We start from the raw sequence: 23,613 nt of genomic DNA, 5'->3' as shown, positions 1-23,613 counted from the left end.
GGAACCCTTATGGGTTTACCTCTGAGAGTGTATAAAAAGAACCAAATGGACCCTTATTTTGGTTCCTTTCGTGCACTCTCAGAGGGGCAGCGGTGGCCTAACCCATTCAATCCGGGAACGCATCTGTGTCATTTTAGAACATTTGTAACTCAAATCTTTGCTTCTGGGGGGTCCCTGGAACAAAAAAAATTACGATGGGGGTCCGCGGCCAAATACATGTGTAAAAATGTTTTCCAAATCCTGACAGTATGTTGATATCAGTGGTGCTCCAACTTTTCCATGTCAAGGACCCCCAAAATGATAAGTATTTGGCCGCGGACCCCCATCTCAAAATGTGTTGTTCCACGGATCCCCAGAAGCACAGAAAGATTAGCAAAAATGTTCCACAATTTAAAAAAAAATAGCAGATCTACAAGCTCATAGCGCGGAAGTTGATGCCGTGCTATGAGCTTGTCTGATAATTTTGAATATACAAATAAATCTTAAAATGACACAGATGCGTTCCGGCTCAGTTTCATTCCCCGGACCGGCAGGGGAAGAATCCGGGGTGGGGAAATGATTGGCCATCCCTCACCCCATGCCCCAACACCGCTGAAGTGCCCTTGAGCATGTTACTGAACCCCCGAGCTGCTCAGTTAGTGGTCAACAGTACAAGACTGTGGTTGTACTTGTCAGCTCTCAGGTTTGTGTGTGTGTGTGTGTGTGTGTGTGTGTGTGTGTGTGTGTGTGTGTGTGTGTGTGTGTGTGTGTGTGTGTGTGTGTGTGTGTGTGTGTGTGTGTGTGTGTGTGTGTGTGTGTGTGTGTGTGTGTGTGTGTGTGTGTGTGTGTGTGAGAGAGAGTGAGTGCAGGGTGTGGCTGAAAACAAGCACCCTATAGTTTAGCTACCTCCCTGGGTAAATAAAACATAAAAAATAATAATAACACATTTTGCAGTGCAGATTGGGGTCCCATAGATCATTGGTTCTCAAAGTTGGGTACGGGGACCCCCAGGGGTCCTTGGGGGGATACCAGCGGGGGTCCCCAGCAAAATTAGTTAATGTATTCTTATAATCATTTTAACCACTTTAACCATATTTTATACTTTGGCTATTCAAAAATAGCAGATCTACAAGCTCATAGCGCACCAAGGGCCGCGCTACGAGCTTGTAGATCTGCTGTTTTTGAAAAATCTTGAAAATGTGTGCAAATCTTTGAATATATATCTTTTTAAAGCGAACATTTTTTACTCAAATCTTTGCTCCTGGGGGTTTCTACAAATATATATAGTATTTGACCGCGGACCCCCATCTCAAAATATGTTGTTCCAGGGCACCCCCCCTGAAACAACATATAGCTGGATAGACTCCAGCTATGGAGTCTCATGGAGGACGGGAGAGGACGGGGAGGGTCATTTTCACACCGTTGTGTGAGAGTCGTGTTGTTTGTTGTCATTTACACCATTGGTTCTCAGCCTTTTCAGGCCGCGACCCCCCCCAAAATAATCATATCTGAACTGGGGACCCCCCTGTCTGACAAGCACTTGGAATTGTAGGACTTGAGACATTACATTTAGTTGGACTCGGTTCCACAGATAAATATTGTGAAAATAGCTGATCTACAGCTAGATCTGCTATTTTCTAAATGTTTTCCTTTCTTTAGTAATATTTGACAATTTGGCCAATATATTTCATTACTTTTGACGCAGTAATAGTCTTAAAAGTCCTTAAATTGTCGCTTCAGATACCCTGTATACAATTATACTGTATGTTGGTTACTTTGTTTGTTTAGTGTTGAGTGAGAAAACAATGTTGCACATTAAGCTAATCATCTGGGGACCCCCCAAACTCTTTTGGGGGGTCCCGACCCACAGGTTGAGAACCGCTGATTTAGATTTTAGACAAGCCTCCAATGAGATTGGACTCTTCCTGACCGACAGACAGGGTGGCAGAGCTGCTGTAGGGAGCATGAGTGACCAGCATGCATATTCCTCCAAACTGACCTAGATTGGACCTAGATGCTAGTGTTAAATAGCTCTAAATTGCTATCATAATCATTGCTAAATGATGTACTGGAGAGTGTTTGTTCAGTAGCAGGCATCTCCCGTCTCTCTAGCTTTTTAGACAGTAAATACATTTTTCATCTCGGGATACCAATTCATCTAAGTCATACAGGATACAGGATAAACAAGTGAAATTGGAAGTGAGCAGACAAAATTGGAACTGGAACACTATAAACCTGTATTTTTGATAAATGGCTTCCCTCTCCTGATTGGATTAAATTGGTGTCCCACCTGAAAGTGTACTGTATTACAGTACACTTTAAGATTGTAAGAGCCGGAGTAGACAGGGAGGTCACTGAACAAACAAACAATTATTTGAATATTAACCTTTTATTGACCTTTCAAATGTGATTTGTTTTAACCCAAAAAATATAACTTACAGCAGTGGTTTTCAACCTTTTTCATGCCAAGGACCCCTAAATGTATATACATTTTGCCACGGACCCCCAGAAGCAAAGATTTGATTAAAAAATGTTCGCTTTAAAAAAAAATATATATATTGAAACATTTGCACACAATTTTCAAGATTTTTCAAAAATAGCAGATCTACAAGCTCATAGCGCGGCACTCGGTGCCGCGCTATGAGCTTGTATATCTGCTATTTTTGAATAGCCAAAGCTAAGTGGTTTAAATGATTGTGACACTATGTTAACACATTTTGCTGGGGACCCCCTGGTATCCCCCCATTAAGGACCACAGGTGGTTCCCCGGACCACTGGTTGAGAACCACTGAGTTACAGCACCTTTAACTTAAATATATTCAAAGCTGAACATAGAGCGCTTGCTAGCAGGGATGATGTGTTTTTGTAGGCCCACCCGGAAGTTGGGTTACCACCCGCCTTACGGCGGAATGTCTGCTTGGGTTCTTAGATAAATTATCAAAATAAGCTGCGTAGCAAACGGAGCTTATTTAACACGTCTAGCTCAACGAGAGAATCTTCACAAATCAACACCCTTTTTGTGAGTTCTACCACGTGTGTGTGTGTCTCTGTGTGAGGCGAGCTGTCTAGACATGGGTCTGTCTTAATGGGTTCTGGCCGCGCCGTGGCAGCTGATCACAGATGATTCCTTTTTTTTTTTTACCTTTATTTACCCAGTGGTGGTTGCTGAGCACCAGTGCTCTTTTTTCAGTAACGCCCTGCCACACACACACACACACACACACATGCACACACGCACGTATGCACGCACGCGCACACACGCACCACACACACAGACTGTAATTTTCTGGTATTTTTTTACTTTGCTGGAGTATTTCCAATTTTCTGTACTTTTACTTCTACTCCACTACATCTCAGAGGCAAATATTATACTTTTACTCCAGTATTTGATAGCTTTAGTTACTTTGTAGATTACCATTAGTATTACAAAACATACACTATACCCACTTTAGCCCTATATACATTTCGGCCGTTCGAAAATAGCTGATCGACAAGCTCACTTGTAGATCTGCTATTTTCAAAAGATTTCTATACATTTTATACATTTGAAAACTTGGGAAATGGGACATTCTGCACAACGAGCACTTTCTACTTTTGGTACTTTAAGTACATTTTGATACCAATACTTTTGTACCTTTACTCAAGTCAATTTTGAATTCTAGACTTTTACTTGTAACAGAGTATGTCTACATTGCAGTATTGATACTTTTACTTAAAAATGGAATACTTTTTCCACTACCACACACACACACACACACACACACACACACACACACACACACACACACACACACACACACACACACACACACACACACACTAAAAACGGGGAGCTGACCAAGTACAACCACAGTCTTGTACCGTTGGCCAACGAACAGCTCCTCTGGAGCAGTTTGGGTGTTCAGTGCCTTACTCAAGTTCACTTCAGCGGTGTGGACGGAGGGAGGGGTAAGTGGTGGCCATTCGTTTCCCCACACAGATTTCGGTCACAAATGCGCTCCTCTAACATTTAGGCCACCTCTATATTTAGGCCACAGCTGATCGCAGCCACTCTAGACCAGTTAGTTCTCAAACTGTTTCATGTCAAGGACCCCCAAATTGATATGTATTTGGCCCCCAACTGAACATATTTTGTGCCAGGGACCCCCAGAAGAGAAGGTTTGTTAAAAAAAAAGAAAGAAAATGATTCAAAATCTTTGAATAATTTCGATATTTTTCAAATTATAAAAAAAATAGCAGATCTACAAGCTCGCAGCGCGTCACTTCGTGCCGCGCTGTGAGCTTGTACATCTGCTATTTTTGAATCGCCAACATATAAATGGATAATGTGGTTAAAATGATTGTGATGCTATGTTAACTACGTTTGCTAGGGACCCCCAGGGGAACCCCTCCGAGGACCCCTGGGGGTCCCCCGGTCCACACTTTGAGCACCACTGCTCTAGACAAAACACTTGTGATTCCACCAGACGCCTTTCAGAATGCATCCCAGAATAAAAGCGCCGAGCGCTGAAGAAATCTGTGCCTGGTCTGTGTGCTGCTCACAGAAAGCAGACACATTGACAGTGAAAATCTTCTATATTGACATCATTCACCAGTCAGTATGATATCGTTGCTGTCATGCAGAAACCTCTTATCTCCATCTTCTAACTTGTTGTGTTTTTTTTGGTAAATTAACGCTCTACATACTAAAGCGTCAAACAAAAGCATCAAAAATAGCAGATCTACAAGCTTGCGGCGCGTTTTGAGCTTGTCGATCTGCTATTTTTGAATTTGAATCCTGAAAGGGTACAGTTTTGGAGGTTTCCACCCAACAGAGCAAAAAGGAAAAAGAACAACAACTCAGAATCAACCGGGCCCGTTTCACGAAACCTGGATTAGGGATAAACCGGGTTTAATCGGCTATCCTGGTTTAAATTATCCAGGAATCGGTTTCACGGAAGCTGAGTTAGCTCGGCAGATTAACTTAGCCAGTAAACCTGGATATGTTTATCCATGATCCGGTTTCCCGAAAGAAAATTGAAGCAATCCTGCCTTAGTTACCATGGCAATTTAGCTGTGAAGTTAGCCTGGTCCGGACCAAGCTTTATTAATCCAGTGCCTTGTTCTTCAAGTTTTGTGAAATAGCTGTTAGTCCAATGACTCCAATCGTAAACCAATGCGTTTTTCCACACTTATTCAATTCTTATGCGAAAATCGAAGATCTACAAGCCCGAAATGTTTTTGTCTTATGGCGGCCGGGGGTCCCCGGCCCCCCGTGGACCCCCGCCCCGTGGACCCCCGTGTACCCCGTTGACCCCCGGCTCCCTGTGTACCTCCGGCCCCCCATGGATCTCCGGACCCCTGTCGGGGGTCAACGGGGGTCCGGGAGTACACGGGGGGCCGGGTACTCCCGGACCCCCGTTGACCCCCGGCCCCCCGCTGACCCCCGTGGACCGGGGACCCCCGGCCGCCAAAAGGCAAGCTTTTCACTTGTAGATCTTCAATTTTAGAAATTAGAAATTAGAAAGTGTTTATAATTATAATTCCAACATTCACTTAAACTCCTTATGTTTAAGCCTAAGTGAATTATATATTTATAGATTTGTATATAAATTAATTGCATATTTTTGGACAACTTGTGCATTTAATTTGTCGGCAATATTTTGCCACGCTTTCTCCCTGGATCTTTATTTATTGCTGTCGTGTTTCCTTTCTTGCTTATTATACATTTTATTTCCTTGTATGATTCCATGAGCTGCTGCAGTGCTGCTGTTCAGCCACAGAGAAGAACGCCGCTCTGGTTTTGGCCTTCATGATTGGTCAAGTTCAAGGATTCTGCTATCGACTTTCATGGTCTTTTATAGGAATAGGTGAACTCACATTCAGCCTGGTTTAACGATCCTGGCTCGACAAACTGCTCCTTCTCAGCCCGGCTTGGCGTTCGTGGAACTGAATAAACCAGGCTGAACAGCGCAGGCTTGTCAAACCTGGATTTGCCTTTCAAACCAGGATAATTTAATTCCGCTTTCGTGAAATAGACCCCAGATGTAATAAGCAGTTGTTGACAAAAAGTACTCAACCCCAGTACTTGAGTCAAAGTACCCTATGCCAACTACATTTTCTTTTTAATATCAATGCGTCACTGTATTACATTTTCCAAAGAAATTCCAAAACATTTCAGAATTTTCCCAAAATATTTCACAATTTCTCTATTTTTTTCTGATGGCCAAATACATTTCAATAGGGGGGCCTTGACATGAAAATGTTTGAGAACCAGCGGACGAACTAAACAGTCCTTGGGGCTCTGCAGGACGGGATTTGTTGACGTCTGTGGTAGATAACATGTTCACAGGGGAGACAGACAGACAGACAGAGGAATTAACCATTCTTATAGACCAATTCAAAGGCCTAATATTTCCCCCAGCCAAGGCGCAATTCCCCTTTAGGCTATAGTGGATTTTGGTTTGATTTTTAAAGCGGATGTTACACTTGTGGAACCCAGTGTTGATTTTGCCAGCAAATTGTTGATTTAGTTTTAGTCATAGTCTTTTGTCATATTTTAGTCATCTGAAATGTTTTAGTTTTCGTCTAGTTTTAGTCGACTAAATATCTTTCGATTTTAGCCGACTAAATCTACAGTTGATTTAGTCGACTAAAATGTATTTTGGTGGTGCCTTGATGGCGTTGTAATGGCTGCTTTTACACTTGGTTGCATGCTGAAAATAGCCGATCTACAAGCTCACAACGCGTCGCAGAGCGACGCGTTGTGAGCTTGTAGATCTGCTATTTTCAGAGAGCAACACCAGAGCGCAACCAAACATAAAATTACTAGTTTTAGTCGACGAAATCAACGCTGGTAGAACTGCTACGTTCGCCTATTATATAGTGATGCAGGGTTCATGTGGTTATCACATTCAGCACTATATACAGTAATAGCTCTGAGACGGACCTCGTTGTACTGGCCTGCACATGCATTTGGATGTGATGTTACGGCAAGCATAATGTGGACGATATACTGAAGGTATAGGACAAATTAATCCGTCAAAACAAGTAATGTGGAAAAAGCGTCAGTGGGTCATGGAAGCTGCGATGGTGCCTACCCTCATATCATCGAAACCTTGAATGTCCAAAACCTTTAGTTACTTTTTAGGGAATGGAAAAGAGAGCCTGTGTTCCAATGGATCCAATGTAGTTATTATTTAGTCACTAGCTATTGTTAATGCTTAAAACAATTCTAGAACTGACAGACAGAATTGACCGCTCTCACTGTCGAAACCTTTCAAAAATAGCAGATCTACAAGCTCAGCGCATTGTAACGTGACACGTTGTGAGCTTGTAGAGCGGCTATTTTTTCCTACCCTCCCCCCCCCCCCCCCCCCCGAAATGGCACATCAATCCCGGATTGAACGGGATATTGAGGAGTATCAGGTTGAAGCTGGCTTCTTTATTCCTATTATGTGGTCCTATAGTGACTTTTTCGTCTGCTGACACTGAAGGAATGTTTGAAAGGAATGTTTGTTTCTCTATCCGCCTGCAACGGGCCAATAGACTCAAGTCAAGTGTGTGGAGTATAGGACTGAGCTGTCAATATCCCACAGCAATATAAACTACATGAATCCATTCAATCCGCGAACGCATCTGTGTCATTTTAGATTTTAGCTATAGCCATTATTTTGTACTTTGGCTATTCCAAAAAAGCGTGAAAATGTGTGCAAATCTATTATATAGCTTATTATATTATAATCTCTTATATATTTTAAAGGGAACATTTTTGACTCAAATCTTTGCTTCTGGGGGTTCCCTGGAACAAAATATTTTCAGATGTCTGCGCGGTCTGCTATTTTTAAAGAGATAACTTAAAGTGAAAGCGGTTAAGTGTGTCTGTGGTTTTATATATATATATATATTGAACCAAATAACAGTATTAACAAGAGCTTGTGACTAAATAATAACTACATTGAATCCATTGGAACACAGGTTCCTCTTTGTCCCTTTTCTGAAAAGTAACAGTTTTGGACAAGGTTTCCACCCCACAGGGACGATTTACCATTCGAGTGGCGATTTAATCAAAAGCTTTCACTGAAGTGTTCTTCAGGTGCTTGTATTTTTAGGCACAGGCAACACGCCAAGGTGTTTCTGAGCCAGAGCCTTCAGTGACAAAATGGCTCTTTAATGTCGTGCCCTGCTCACACTTTTATCAACGTTGACAGAGGAGTCAAAGTTCACCGGTGTGCTTTACATTTGGCAAGTAGGCACAGCCATTAACCACTTAAACCCTGAATGGTTGACCGGTTTCCCTCAGGACTCTGTGCTAGTGTCGTTTCCGTTCTATACATAAAATATATTCGCAGAAAATAGACGATCGACAAGCTTACAACGCGTTGCAACAATGATCAAAAACTGGTTCGAACCGACTATTAATTTGAAGATAAACTGGCTTAATTGTTTCTCTGATATTTGTTTACTTGAGCGTTTGTGTAGATGTCTATATTATATTGCATACTATCGAGTACTTTTTGGTTGTTAAACATCGTATTTATTTTTATACACAGGTATGCATGTTTATTATCTCACTTAATTCGATGTTTGTCAGACCGTTTATTATTATTATACTTTTTTATGTCTATATGTGTGCATGTATGTATACGTGTATTATTATAATTATTTTGTATTATTATTATTTGTGAAGTATCCCAAAATACAAACGCTTAGGTAAAAGTACAGATTACTCTGTAATGTAAGTGCAGTGCTCAAGTGTAAAAAATGTACTTTGTCTCTGTCCACCTCTGGTCATGACTCATATGGGTGGGTGGGGGGGGGGGGGGGGTGGGGGTGGTGGTGTATTGGGGAGGGGAAGGCGCCCATTTTGAGGTGTGGTGTGAGAACGCTGATGCTCCTCCTGCAAGAAAAGGTCAGCAGCACCGTCCTCACCTCCACTCCCATGGGGAGTCATTACACTGGCCGTCACCATGACAACCCTGCAGCCTCCTCCTCCTGTGTGTGTGTGTGTGTGTGCGCGAGAGGAGAGAATAGAAAACAGCCTCTAACTGTGTGGAGCTCCGTTGTCCGCTAGATCAGTGGTACTCAAACTTTTTCATGTCAGGGACCCCCAGATTGGTATTGTATTTGGCAGCGGACCCCCCCCCCCCCCCCCCTCCCACCCCATCTGAAGAAAAAAGTGTTCCAGGGACCCCCCAGAAGCAAAGATTTCCCTTTAAAATATATATTCATAGATTTGCAAAAGTTTTCATGATTTAAAAAAAAAATAGCAGATCTACAAGCTCATAGCGCGGCACTCGGTGCCGCGCTATGAGCTTGTAGATCTGCTATTTTTGAATAGACAAAGTTTTCGATATATTTAAAAAAAAATAGCAGTTGTACGAGCTCGCAGCGTAAATCATGTTTTGGGGTGATCGTTCGGCACAACTGCCAATCAAAGTGACTGTACTGGCCAATCCCAGCGCGTCTTTTCCGGGACTTGGCGAAACACTTAAGCTGTACTTAAGCCCGTTGGTCTGTTTTGCAGACTACGGCAGCTCGTGTGGGACATGGATGCATGTGTCATGGCAACTAATAACAGATTCATGAGGGGGGAAAAAAAATCACTTTTGACCTCAACAAAATAGCATAAATAGCGGTGATAATGATATGGACTTTGCTCTATGCTATGGACGCCTCTGGGGAAACTGGACCACAGGGGCAGTTCTGCAAATAGACCCCATGGCCAGTCATTTGCAGTGGTCTAAAGTAACTAAGTACAGTTACTCAAGTACAGTACTTAAGTACAATTTTGAGGTGCTTTTACTTTACCGGGGTCTATATTTTTACTTCTACTCCACTACATCTCAGAGGCAAATATTGTACTTTTACTCCACTCAATTATTTGAAAACTTTACTTATTAGTTACTTTGCAATGTACATTATTACATTATAAAACATGCATTAACCACTTTAGCCCTATTTTATACGTAGGCTATTTGAAAATAGCTGATCTTGAGCTTGTAGATCTGCTATTTTCAAACATTTTAGTACTTTTACTTTTGGTACTTTAAGTACATTTTTTATACCAATACTTTTGTACTTTTACGCAAGTCAATTTGGAATTCCGGACTTTTACTTGTAGCAGAAAAAAGCCTATATGTTATTTTAGTCCGGACTTGTCCTTAATATTATTTAAAAAAAAATCTATGTTCCATTTCCTGTTGATTTTGTCTCAGCAGCCCCCGTCTTGAGTTCGGAGTGTCTTGGGAGATCGTCGCCGATGCGTCCCTGAACTCCTCCCACGTCACCACCACCGTTGGAACCAATCCCGGGCCAGCCATGAACCCGCAGGAGGTGGAGCTCGGCCAGGAGGTCGGCGAGGAGGCCAACGCCGGCGCCGCCCCCTTTTGCCACGACGGCCACGGCGAGCCGGCGCCTCACAACCACGGCGGCAAGGAGAAGAGCTACCACGCCCGACAGCCAGGGGGCGCTGCGGCGCGCTACAGGCGTTGTGAGGCACCTGGTGGAGGAGGCGGTAAGCCTTTCGCGGTTATAGGCTCTATTCACAGCAGCCATATTGTAAGACATTCACAGGTGTTACCAATGATACTAATGAAGGCTCTGTTCCATTTAGTGTAGCACAGTGGTTTCCACAACCCCCATAACTCTGAGAGTGTACAAATGGAACCAAATGGACCATTTGGTTCCATTTGTACACTCTCAGAGTTACACACCTGTAAGGGGCCATTTGGAATCCCATGAGGGTCCCTGGACCCCAACTGTAGACCCACTGGTGTTTCCAGTGAGCCAACATGCACAATATCAGCACCCTGACTCTGTTTGACCAGAATGGAACAGAGCCTTCATTAGTATCATTGGTAACACCTGTACGTTTCTTCACAATATGGCTGCTGTGAATAGAGCCTATTACATAATCGCCTGATCGCGATTATTTGAGATTATCCCAATCTATTTTTTGCATAATTGTTTTCATTGCCTGAATGAATGTGTTGAAATGTTCATAGATTTAAATTGGGTTCAAAATCGAGTGGAAATAGCAGATCGACAAGCTCACAATATGATATATTGTATGTTTTGGCCATAGTACATTATTTCTTTTGACTATAGTGGTCATTGTGAGCCATTTCTTTGTATATTTACGGTTCTGCCCTGTGCAAGTTTTGCAAATGCTAAACGGCAAACAACAGCAATGTAATTTTGTTTTATGTGCAATGCCAAAAAACACAATTGAATCATGAATAGCAAACATTTGTATTACAAATAATCAAACAAAAATTACATGATCGTGACCAACCCCAGGATTTTGATTTGATTTATTTGTTAGATCCCCATTAGTTTACTGTGTACTGTTACAGCAGCTACTCTTCCTGAGGTCCCAACCAGCATCATCAACAACACAAGTTACATCAATACATAATCAATCTATCAATACACACAACAGACTCATCATACATTACAGTAGGGGCGACACTAACTCATAGCCTGTCTAATACATTCGATAGCTCTATATTACAATTTAATCTTAAACATGATCGATAAATCTCTTAACTCAACCTTAACCCAAGACCTGAAGCCGATTCTACAAATGTCTTCTAAATCCCAACAATATTCTGAAAAAACTTATGTTTCTATATCAGTGGTGCTTTTCATGTCAAGGACCCCCAAAAAATGTATTTGGCCGCCGACCCCCATCTCAAAATGTTTTGTTCCAGGGACCCCCCCAGAAGCAAAGAATGGAGTTAAAAATGTTCGCTTTGAACTATATTCAAAGATTTGCACGCATTTTCATGATTTTTCAAAAATAGCAGATCTACAAGCTCGTTGCGCGGCACTCAGTGCCGCGCTATGAGCTTGTATATCTGCTATTTTTGAATAGCCAAAGTGTAAAACAATTATTTTTAGCTCAAATGAAAAAGTGACACAAATGCTTTCCAGGTCTTAATGGGTTAAGTGTGAAAATAAATATTATAGTGGGATGTATAGCTCATATTCATTTTTTTATTTTTTAAAGGCGGTAGCGGGGCCAGAGGGGCCCCTCAGCAGAGGCGGTCCGCAGAGGGGTCCGACCTGGAGGGGCCACACGGGGCCCAGTCTCCTCCTCCTGCATCTCAGCAGCAGCAGCAGCAGCAGCCTATTCCCCGGCCTGCAGTGGCGCGTTACCGCAGACAGGGGGACAGCGAGGCCCGGCTCAGGGCCCAGCAACAGAGACACAGACAGAGACAGCAGAGGGAGGCGGAGAGAGCAGCACAGCAGTTACTGCTGCAACAGGAGAGCAAGGTGATTATACATGAACCACTTAAACCCTGTATGATTGACCGGAGTCTATGCTATTGTATAATCCGTTTTCTGTTATTGTGGGGTAAAGCTTTCCCCTCAATACGGATGCTGGGGTTTAAGTGGTTAAAGCAATACCACAAAATATTTCAGTTTAACAAAAGTAATTTTCGCTATATTCTTGCGCTGGTATAGTTTTCCACAACCATTGCACTTTAAAACAATGTTTTGACTACTTCTTTTAGACAGTATTTCTATTCTCAGGGGCGTGATGTGATTAATTATTTGGGCGCACCTGTGTAGATTCCATTTCCTACTCTATATTGCATTTTTAGAGAGGGTCCCTGCTACCCTTCCTAGCAGCCAACCAGAGATCTCTGTCTCTTCTGCGTCAGCCCGACGGTCGACGGTAGCCGACCGAGCATGTTCGGTCGGCTTTCGACGCTATCCGGCCACAGACGCTTTCCAACACTTACTGCCGCCGACGTCGGTGCGGTGGAGAGCTGCCTTTACACAGTGTGACTACAACTAAAACTAGAAGAAAATAACGAAAACTAGAATTGTAAAAAAACATTTTAGTCACCTGATTTTATTTTTTTACCGAAATTGAAAACAAAAAGTCAAACCGGAAGAAAATTCATAATCCTACTATAATTCTAGTAACCTCTGTAGTGGTAGGTGAAGCTACCCGGTTCTCCTCAGTGGCTGGACCAATTGCTCTGATTTTGCACACAGCCATTGACCATTACCATCTGAACTTAACTGTGAAGCCCGGTTTTCAATTTCATCAAATCTCAGCTTCTTATTAGCGTTTATGTGTCAAACAATGTTGCCTCCCGGGTTGCCAGATCATGTGCGCATATCCCCCACGGATGCCTCGACCGGGTATGGTCTAGTAATAATAATAATGACTAATGCCAAACTATAACAACCTGGCAGGAGAGACAACAGCATGCTGAGCGAGAGGACGAAGATGCGCGGGAGCGGGACGACTCGGCGCTGGCGCGCTCCGCCAGCACGGAGAGCGGCTTCCACCAACACACTGACCGCGCTGAGGGTGACGACGGCCTGGCCATGACATCACTGGAGCCCGAGGGCCAGGCTGAGGTAGAGGACAGCCAAACTTGTCATAAGTCTCTCCCCTTTTCTGCTCCCTTCACTGCCTGCACCCAGTTCAAAACCCCTGGTGTTGGCATACCCTCAATGCATGATTCCCCTACAACCCTACAAGCCTTCCTGCACGAGCCTTCCCCTAAACACCTTGGACAAGACTCCACACGTCTTAGACTCTTCTACCTTCCCCAAAACACCCTGGACAACGCTCCACGCATCCTAGCCTCTTCTTCCTCCTGGCTCCCAAACCGTGGAATAAACTCCCCAATTGCAGTCAGAACTGCAGACTCACTCACAATCCACTCCAGTGCAGACACACCTCTTCAGACTGCACCTCACCCCTATAGCACACACCTCTATACAGTCCACCTCACCCAATTTACAATTACAACTACAATTTGGGCATTTAGCAGACACTCTTACCCTGAGCGACTTACCCCCTTGACTTATCCCCCAGCACTCACCTCTTCAGACTCCACCTCACCCCCTGGCACTCACCTCTTCAGACTCCACCTCACCCCCTGGCACTCACCTCTTCAGACTCCACCTCACCCCCTAGCACTCACCTCTTCAGACTCCACCTCACCCTTGGCCCCTACCACTTCTCTCTCCCTGTACCCTCCTTTTCTTTCGATCGATGCTAGTTTACTATGCAGACATAATAATGTTGGATACTTGTTTCTTTTTTTGCCAGATGCTAGGTTCACTGTTTTCCTGGTAGCCTGTAGTTTCAGATGTACAGAATGTTCTTTATATATCGCATGTTGTTTAGACAGATGTTAGGTTCCTTTGTTTACCCAGTATCCTCATTTCTGTGAGGCACTATATCGTCTCTGTCGGTAGAAAACCTCATATGTCCAAAACTGTTACTTTTCCGGATTTCCGGACAAGTCGCTCGTCTGCTAAATGCCTGTAAATTGCAAATTGTAATTGTTCGCAGGTAGAGGACGAGGCGAGCAGCTACGGCGTCCAGCTGCGGCCGGAGGCGGAGGGATACACCGAGAGCGCCGAGGCCGAGCAGCAGTACGCGGCGCCCCACCTCGCCGCCTGCCCCCCCGCGCGGCCCCCGCCCCTCCCGCGCGGCGGGGAGCACCCGTCCGACGTCCGGCACACGGACGGCCGCGGCGGCGGCGAAACCGACGAAAGCCCGAACACCGGCTACTCCAACTACGTCTACGCCCAGCCCGTCCGCCGCTCTCGAGGAGGGGCGGAAGGAGGAGGGGCGGAAGGAGGAGGAGGGGCCAATAACTCCCCCGACGGGTAGGCCTGTCACAATTATTACATAATTGTCTAATCGTAATTATTTGAGATAATTTGAGATAATAGCAGAAATAGCTGATCTACAAGCTTGCAACGTACAATTACAATTTGCAATTTACAGGCATTTAGCAGACGAGCGACTTGCTGGTGTAAAATAGGAATAAGCAGAATAAACAACAAGTTAAAAGAATTTGAATCCGGAAAAGTAACAGTTTTGGTTGCAAGCTTGTAGATCAGCTATTTCTGCTATTTTTACATGTATAAAATGATTAATTATATCAATATTTTTTTTGTAAATGTAAGTTATTTGTCAAATCTGCCCTGTGCAATTTTTGATTACATAAAAGGCAAACATAAATTAAAGTTGTATTCATATGGTCCAATGTTCAATGCCAAACACACAATTAAATCGTTAATCGCAATCATCTGAGTGACAATTAATCGCCAACTTACATTTGCAATCGCGACAGCCCTACCGACGGGAGGAGCTCGGAGAGCTCGGAGGTCAGGCCATCCGAAGAGGAGGCGTACTCGGAGCCGTACGACGACTACGCACACTCCGAACACGTTTACGAGGAGATCGGCGACGCCGCGGCGCCACCGCCACCACCACCGCCGCCGACGACCGACGAGTCCGTCGTCCGCCAGGCCGAGGAGGCGGGGTCAGCGGAGGAGCCGCCGCCCGGAGGAGAAAGTGCCAATAATAAGTCGTTGCGGGAGAGGAGGGCGGGGTTCCGCCTGGTGGAGCCGCGGTCCGCCGACGGCGTCTACCACCAGCAGGAGGCGGTAGGGTCCCGCCTGCATCACTACGACGAGCGCTCCGACGGCGAGTCGGACACGCCCGAGAAGGAGGCCGAGTTCGCCCCGTACCCGCACAACGACGGCTGCGAGCAGGAGGAGGACGGCAACAGCGCCGCCGCCGCCGTCAGGGAGGTTAAAGGTAGGGCAACAGATAAGGGACGTGCGCTGATATTTACATGCTATTCCACTGGTGGACTAGTACAAATGGAACCAAATGGACCCATACGAGGAGTCCATTTTGGTTCCATTTGTACCTTTGAGAACCACAGTGCTAGTCCATATCTTGACACACACACCACACACACGCACACACACGCACACACACACACACACACACACACACACACACACACACACACACACACACACACACACACACACACACACACACACACACACACACACACACACACACACACACACACACACACACACACACACGGCTCCTGTGTTGTATCATTGAGTAAACATTAACAATTAACAACACGCTAACATTGTTAGCAGCAAGAGCTAACATACTCTGGGGACACGCATGCCCATGCATGCACACGTACGTGGCCACGCATGCATGCGCACGTGGCCACGCATGCATGCGCACGTGGCCACGCATGCGCAGTAACCGCAAAAACTCCGGCCGTAGAGTTAATTAACAGAGTTTCCAAAAAACCTAAAAGTTAAAAATAATGTAATGATCATTGCCCGTGTGCAAGTTCAAATCAATTGCTGAACCCACTGAGGAGAAAAATGTGTTCAGACAGACAGACAGAGGTTTACTAAGTTATAGGAGGATATTTATTGTTTTATGAGAATGCTAAATTATACATTCTGCTGTTTTTTCATATCATTGTTTTATCCAGCATTTAACCCATTATGACATGAGGCCGATTCTACAAATGCCTTCTAAATCAGTGGTTCTCAAACATTTTCGTGCCAAGGACCCCCAAAATGATATGTATTTGGCCGCGGACCGCCCATCTGAAAATGTTTGCCAGAGAAGATTTGTGTTAAAAATAATCACAATTATTCAAAATGTTTGAGAACCGCTGTTCTAAACCACTGTTCTAAATCCTAAGAGTTTTCTGAAAAATGTATGTTGCTATATAGCTAAAATCTAAAATGACACAAATGCTTTCCCGGTTTTAATGGGTTAAAATGATCTGTTGCCTTTAAAGGAAACCTCCAGATCTCCGTGCCCGGTGCCATCGACGAAGACGGCGAGCGAGCCGCGAGGGACGAGAAACGACAAGGCGATCTGCAAACGGATGACTCGTCGAACGGCGAGAAAACACCCACGGCCGCCAGCCAAGAGGATCTGTCAGAGGGCCAGCCTGTCGACCAATCAGAGCAGCCCGTCGTGGTGAAGAACAATCAACAGAAGCGGGACGCCATCTCGCTGGCCATCAAGGACATTAAGGAGGCCATTGAGGAGGTGAAATCGCTGCACGCAAATATCCATTATTTTCTTAGCGATCTATCTCTATAGAATAATCGAGAAGCAAACTAATTAAAATCGATTTTTTTATAATCGACTAAATTGATGTTAATCACGTTCCTTTGTCGTAAAACAATGTCGCACACAAATAGTGAAAATATTGGATCTACAAGCTCACAACGTGTTACATCGCAATGTGCTGTGAGCTTGTAGATCTGCTATTTTTGCTATAAACATTTTCTTTTTAATTTAACCACTGTTAGTTGAAGTGTTTTTTTGTAAAAATGTATAATGAATTATTATTGTAGTCGATTGAATGGATTAGTTGGATTAAATGTACTTGGAGGGGGTCGGGTCCCCAGCTAAATTTGTTACCGTGGTTATTTCAAAAATATCAGATCTAGAAGCTCACAGCGCGTCACTTCGTGCCACACTGAGAGCTTGTACATCTGCTATTTTTGAACATTTTTGAAAAACTCTTTACGTCTAGGTGAAAACGCGCACGGTGAGGTCCCCCTACACTCCCGACGAGCCCAAGGAACCTGTGTGGGTGATGAGACAGGATCTGAGTCCCACCGCAGACTGCAGTGACCTGCAGCAGTCACTAGGGGGCGAGGTGAGCACAACTTAAAGTGTGTTGAGAACGTGTCAGTGATTAGCAGCCGCCATTAGGGGGCGAGCTAAATGGTGCTGACAATGTGTCACATTGTCGGGCACGTGTGTGTGTGTGTGTGTGTGTGTGTGTGTGTGTGTGTGTGTGTGTGTGTGTGTGTGTGTGTGTGTGTGTGTGTGTGTGTGTGTGTGTGTGTGTGTGTGTGTGTGTGTGTGTGTGTGTGTGTGTGTGTGTGTGTGTGTGTGTGTGTGTGTGTGTGTGTGTGTGTGTGTGCGTGTGTGTGGGTGTTAATTTCAGGCAGTGTTAGCTCTTACACAGGGTAACGGCTCTGTGAGTCAACACAAAATGGTGGGCGGGGCCTATTTCTCACAAATAACGCCATACATCATGAAGACAACATCCAATCGTCGCCAAATTGGAATCGCAAGTTGAGTGGCCACCTCCAAAAGCACTTTCACTTCTGCCCCTAGGGGGCGCCACACACACAAACAGTGGCACCGTCTGTCGTACAAACTCTTATTTCCCACAGCAGCTTCCTCGTGTCCTGACGGCTGCACCCCACAACTGACACAGCCTTGGGTAGACAACCCAGCCTGGTGGAGAGTGCGTTTGCGATCTGTGTGTTTGCGCGCATGCGTGCGTGTGGGATTTTCACGTTTTATGTAGGTAGGAGTGTGAAACGAGACAGGTAACCAAGGGCAGGGAGAGGAGAGACAAAAGTCGGATTCGAACCCGCATTGTGCCGAGGCCACACCCCCATGCTTTATTTATTCAGTGTGGGGGAGAGAGAACGGCAGGAGGCTGTGAGAGGCGTCAATAATTTAGTGTTGAAGCTCAGATAACTGAGGCAGAGAAAGCTCCTTTTATTGTCCATGGCTAACCTCTGTACACTGTGAAACGTGGGGGTCCGGGACCCCGAGGGGGTCCTCAGAGTTACCCAGAGTTTGTGTGATAGGACCCCCACCCTACTATCCCTATTCCGGGAGAGGGTAAAATTCGCAGAAAATAGCACGATTAGATTCAAAATAGTCGATTCAAAACAAATTTTTAATCCCTTTTAATTCACAGCGCTTGCCAATACGTAGCCATTGCTCTGAAAAATGTATATCATTTTAATTCAATTAGCTTGCAAATAATTCACTTACATAACATTAGGCATAACATTAACTTGATTCAATTCACAATCTTGGCTTTCCACATCGCCCCAGTCTGTTTACCTTTGCAAAATTCAAAGAACAACCTCACTTGAGGACACACGCACGCACGCACGCACGCACGCACGCACGCACGCACGCACGCACACACACACACACCTACACACACACACACACACACACACACACACACACACACACACACACACACACACACACACACACACACACACACACATCGTGTGTCTCACACATCGAATGGTGAGACACACAGTGAATTCTGATACCTAGCTTGTGTCACCTGAGTAGCCTGTACGCAGCTAGAGACGGCAGACTGCACTGACATCACATCTCGTCTGGTACACACTAGCCAGGTGGACATTTGTGTATAAAAACAGTGCTTTTTTTGGAACGGAACAGTTAGCAGGTTCTGTTTATAGTTCAGCGGTGTTCACTGTGCGAGAACATGGAGAACTATTGGATGTACCAAGTGGACCAGCATGAGAAAGAACAGACCACCACACAGGCAGAGCCGGTGCCGGAACCACCGCACGGAGATGAGGTTTGACTCGTTCTGAGTGGTTCAGGGTTTCGTTTTTTTATTCAGTGGTGGAAGAGAGGAGAGAGACAGAAAGGCCTAAAAATAAATAGAGAGAGGACAGGACAGCGTTGTACTACAAAATATAAAATAGCACTTAATGGTGGTGTAAGGGATAGCCTATGTTTTTGTGTAAAAAAAAAAGTTAAAGCTCTATATTCTGACAGTAATCATTGCTAAAGAGTGTTTGTTCAGTAACAGGGGCCTCTCCAGCTCTTTAGTAAAAACAAAAAAAACATTTTCAGTTTGAGATACAAATCTTAACCAATCAGGAAAGAGAACCCCACACATATAATTTATCAGTTAAATTGTTCCGTTTCCAATTGTGTCTGCTCAATGCTCATTGGTCGTTTCATCACTTCCAAGTCCTCTTGTTTATCCTGTGTGATATCTTCATTCTGAAATTGGTATCCCAACTTGTTACCGGACAAACAATAGCAATGATTACGGAATATAGAGCTATTTAACACTTATGTTAATGGGAAAAAAAGACATACACCCCTTTTAAGTGGTTAACATTTACCATCAAGTCAGGACCCAATATATTATTGAAGATAATGCTCCTTGATTAAAGCTTTTGTCTAACCTGGCAGGATATCGTGTGTCCCATGTTAGCGTATAGCAGAGTGACTCAGAGCCTCTGTCCGAAGACCAGAAGCCAATACAGTATATCTCTGCTGTCGGTCAGAAACCAGCTAACTCCTAAATAGTCATTTTTCAGGTAATGACTAAAACGAAACATAAAGTGGAGTTGGTAGGTTTTGTTCATCATTGATAAGAACAGCTGAATGGACCTCCAAGCTCACAATGAGGTTGGAGGTCAAAAGCGGGTGGAGTCTGGAGTCAGCAAAACCCCAAAACTCCACCCCCCTTTGGCGGAGTTAGCTGGTTTAGCAGAAAGTTTGAGGATCCAATGGATTTAGCTGGTTTTGTCAGAAGCACTTTTTAATACTGTGCATTGGTTCAATATTTTTGGGGCGGTGTAACCGCCCCCTATAAGTGAGGTTTGGACACTGACCAATCCTGCACCGTGATTGGCCAGTAGTCTACAACGCAGTCTACAACGCTAACCCTTCCACAGTCAATGCAAATCTATACTTTTGCAAAGTCAGCCAATCACATTACAGCTAGTGTCATCACCACTAGCTGTTATGTGATTGGCTGACTTTGCAAATTCAGGACTGTGATTGGCCTTCGAAACACATGACACATGTCCGTTTTCCGTCTTTTCCCCCAGTCTTCATTGATGGAGTCGAGCGCCACCTTGGCCGCCGCAGACGCACCGATTGATCTTGCGTCCAAAATCATCATCGGAAACCTGGTCGTCATTGTGTCGGCGGTTATTAACCCATTAAGACCGGGAACGCATCTGTGTCATTTTTTTAATTTCTTTTGGCTATTCAAAAATATCAGATTTACAAGCTCATAGCGCACGCTACAGTACTGCTGTACTACAGCTACTGTATGAGCTTGTAGCTCTGACATTTTTTTTGTGCAAATATTTGAATATATATATTTTTAAAGGGAACATTTTTGACTCAAATCTTTGCTTCTGGGGGTCCCTATTACAAAATATTTTGAGATGGGGGTCCGGGGGCCAAATGCATATCATTTTGGGGGTCCTTGACATGAAAAAGTTTGAGAACCGCTGATATAGAAACATACGTATTTTCAAAAAACTGTAGGATTTAGAAGACATTTGTAGACTCCCCAGAAGCAATGATTTGAGTTACAAATGTTCGCTTTAAAAAATAATATATATTCAAAAGATTTGCACAAACTTTCACTATTTAAAAAAAGTATAGCAGATCTACAAGCTTGTAGATCTGCTAGTATTTTTGAATAGCCCAAAGAAAAAATGACACAGATGCGTTCCCGGTCTTAACGCATTGACTGCCATTGACGGGTTTGACAGTTTTTTTCCCAAAGAAAATGCCTCAAGGCATTCAAAGAGAGACTTCAGGGAATAATCCTCTCTGTCTTCCAACGGAAGGTAGATTGGCTATTGTCAGTATATAGACCGTAAGTGGTTAACAGTAACACACATACAGACTTTACACTTGAAGCTGTCCACCCTCTCCACTGGTTCCCCTTCACAGTTTCACAGTTTATTCGTTGCCTTTAGCAGCCTCTCTGTTGGCTCACTTATTATATTCATTCCTGCTTGCCTGTCTGTCGGTCTGTCTGCCTCTCGGTTCTAGAGATGCGTGAACTATGACTGTGGCCTTGAAATTCAAATATTTGGGAATCACTGCACTGATTGCAACGGTGTCTGCGTAAATCATTGTAGGTAGGAATGCTTGGCAACGGTTTGTGTTGCATTTGACATCAGACCAGAGCTCTGGTCTGCCTATATAAGAGTCCACTGGCATACTCTACTAAGACAGTTCAGGTGAGAAAGACAGAGATTTACAGTATCAAGATAAATAACTAGAGAGGGAGAAGATAGAAGGACAAATCTCGAAGAGAAGAGACGAGACGAGACGAGACGAGACGAGAAGAGATATATTTCCGTCCACATCACAGTCCATGGAAAACAGCAGCTTTGACAATGAACCAGCGGAGGTTCAAATGTCCAGCTCCGTAGCGGGCCAGGAACAAGGAGACCACACAGGCCAACCAAGATCATACCAAGACTTAAACTCAGCCGCAAGAAGTAAAGATACATCCGATGGCTTACACAGGAAAGACCACCACATGTGTAATACGTGTGACAAGAGATTCAGTCAGTTAGGTAACCTGAAGGTACACCAGCGTGTTCACACCGGAGAAAAACCTTTCCACTGCAAACGGTGTGACAAGAGTTTCAGCTTGTTGGTTGGCTTACAGAAGCACCAGCGAAGTCACACCGGAGAAAAACCTTACCAGTGTAAACAGTGTGACAAGAGATTCAGTCAGTTAGGTAACCTGAAGGTACACCAGCTAATTCACACCGGAGAAAAACCTTACCAGTGTAAACAGTGTGACAAGAGATTCAATCAGTTAGGTAACCTGAAGGGACACCAGCGTGTTCACACTGGAGAAAAACCTGAAAAACCTTACCACTGCAAACAGTGTGACAAGAGTTTCAGCTGGTTGGTTGCCTTACGGAAGCACCAGCTAATTCACACCGGAGAAAAACCTCACCAGTGTAAACAGTGTGACAAACGTTTCGGTGAGTTGTGTACCCTACAGAGACACCAGCGTGTTCACACTGGAGAAAAACCTTACCAGTGTAAAGTGTGTGACAGGAGTTTTGGTGACTCGTCTACCCTACAGACACACCAGCGTATTCACACCGGAGAAAAACCTTTCTACTGTAAACATTGTCACAAGAGTTTCCGTTTTTTTAAGTAACCTACGGACGCACCAGCGTATCCACACTGGTGAAAAACCTTTCCACTGTAAAAAGTGTCGCAAGAGCTTTCGTGTGTTAGGTAGTCTGAAGTCACACCAGCGTATCCACACTGGTGAAAGACCTTACCACTGTAAACAGTGTGGCAAGAGTTTCAGTCAATTAGGTAATCTGAAGACACACCAGCGTATCCACACTGGAGAAAAGCCTTACCAGTGTAAGCAGTGTCGCAAGAGCTTCCATGTGTTAGGTAGTCTGAAGTCACACCAGCGTATCCACACTGGTGAAAGACCTTACCACTGTAAACAGTGTGGCAAGAGTTTCAGTGAATTATGTAATCTGAAGACACACCAGCGTATCCACACTGGAGAGAAGCCGTACCACTGTAAACGATGTGACAGGAGTTTCCGTCATACAAAGGATTTGAAGACACATTTGCGTGTCCACTGTGAGCAAGAGTGTGACAAGAGTTTCAATATGTTGTATAAGAACAACATATTGACAGGATACCGTAATATACCGTAATATGCTGTGAAGTTGTCTTGTTGCTTTTGTATTTATTTTTCAATTTTTTATATATTTGACCATTATCATGAAATGGTTCAAAAGAAAACATATATATATATATTTGTGACTATGTATATGTATGTACTGTATATGCAAACATATATAGTTACAATAGGGGTAGAGCCAGATAAGCTTAGGCTTCTTTCTACTCCTTTTCGAACAATTAAGATTTTATTATAAAGGTGAAAATTATTATGCATCACCACATTTTTTTTAAATGTTTTATTGTACTTTTGAGTTATCGTTTTCTGTATTTACTTTTTATTTTTTCTCCTGTATTTTCTTTTTTTAATGTTCGAAATAAATAAACAAACAAACAAACAAAAAAGTTTCCACGACGAATAATAACCCATTAAGTAGGGGTGTGTTGATATATTCTGAGGAAAACCTCGAGACTGACAGTAATTGGATCTTAAAGTGGGGAATATAAAATCATATAATAAATACAAAAAGGGCAAGGACATGTCTTGCCACGGACACATTGATGACCCCTGACATAGACCGTTA

The 23,613-nt window shown here is 44.0% G+C and overlaps 1 protein-coding gene across 1 annotated transcript in view; it reads left to right on the top strand.

Moving 5' to 3' along the window:
- The window catches only part of apba1a (amyloid beta (A4) precursor protein-binding, family A, member 1a), a 50,149-nt gene that overhangs the window by 9,703 nt on the left and 16,833 nt on the right, over positions 1-23,613 (top strand). Inside the window, exons 2-8 of the mRNA XM_084055357.1 lie at positions 10,179-10,474; positions 11,972-12,237; positions 13,174-13,341; positions 14,288-14,607; positions 15,078-15,547; positions 16,581-16,837; positions 17,331-17,456. Of these exons, the coding sequence (XP_083911483.1) occupies positions 10,279-10,474; positions 11,972-12,237; positions 13,174-13,341; positions 14,288-14,607; positions 15,078-15,547; positions 16,581-16,837; positions 17,331-17,456 (1,803 nt within the window). The 5' untranslated portion in view covers positions 10,179-10,278. The remainder of the gene's footprint in view (positions 1-10,178; positions 10,475-11,971; positions 12,238-13,173; positions 13,342-14,287; positions 14,608-15,077; positions 15,548-16,580; positions 16,838-17,330; positions 17,457-23,613) is intronic.

Source organism: Gymnoscopelus microlampas (genome assembly GCF_963454915.1).
Source record: "Gymnoscopelus microlampas genome assembly, chromosome: 4".
Taxonomy (NCBI): Eukaryota; Metazoa; Chordata; class Actinopteri; order Myctophiformes; family Myctophidae; genus Gymnoscopelus; species Gymnoscopelus microlampas.
The sequence above is the reverse complement of the archived record's forward strand: the minus strand, read 5'-3'. Positions and strand labels throughout refer to the sequence as shown.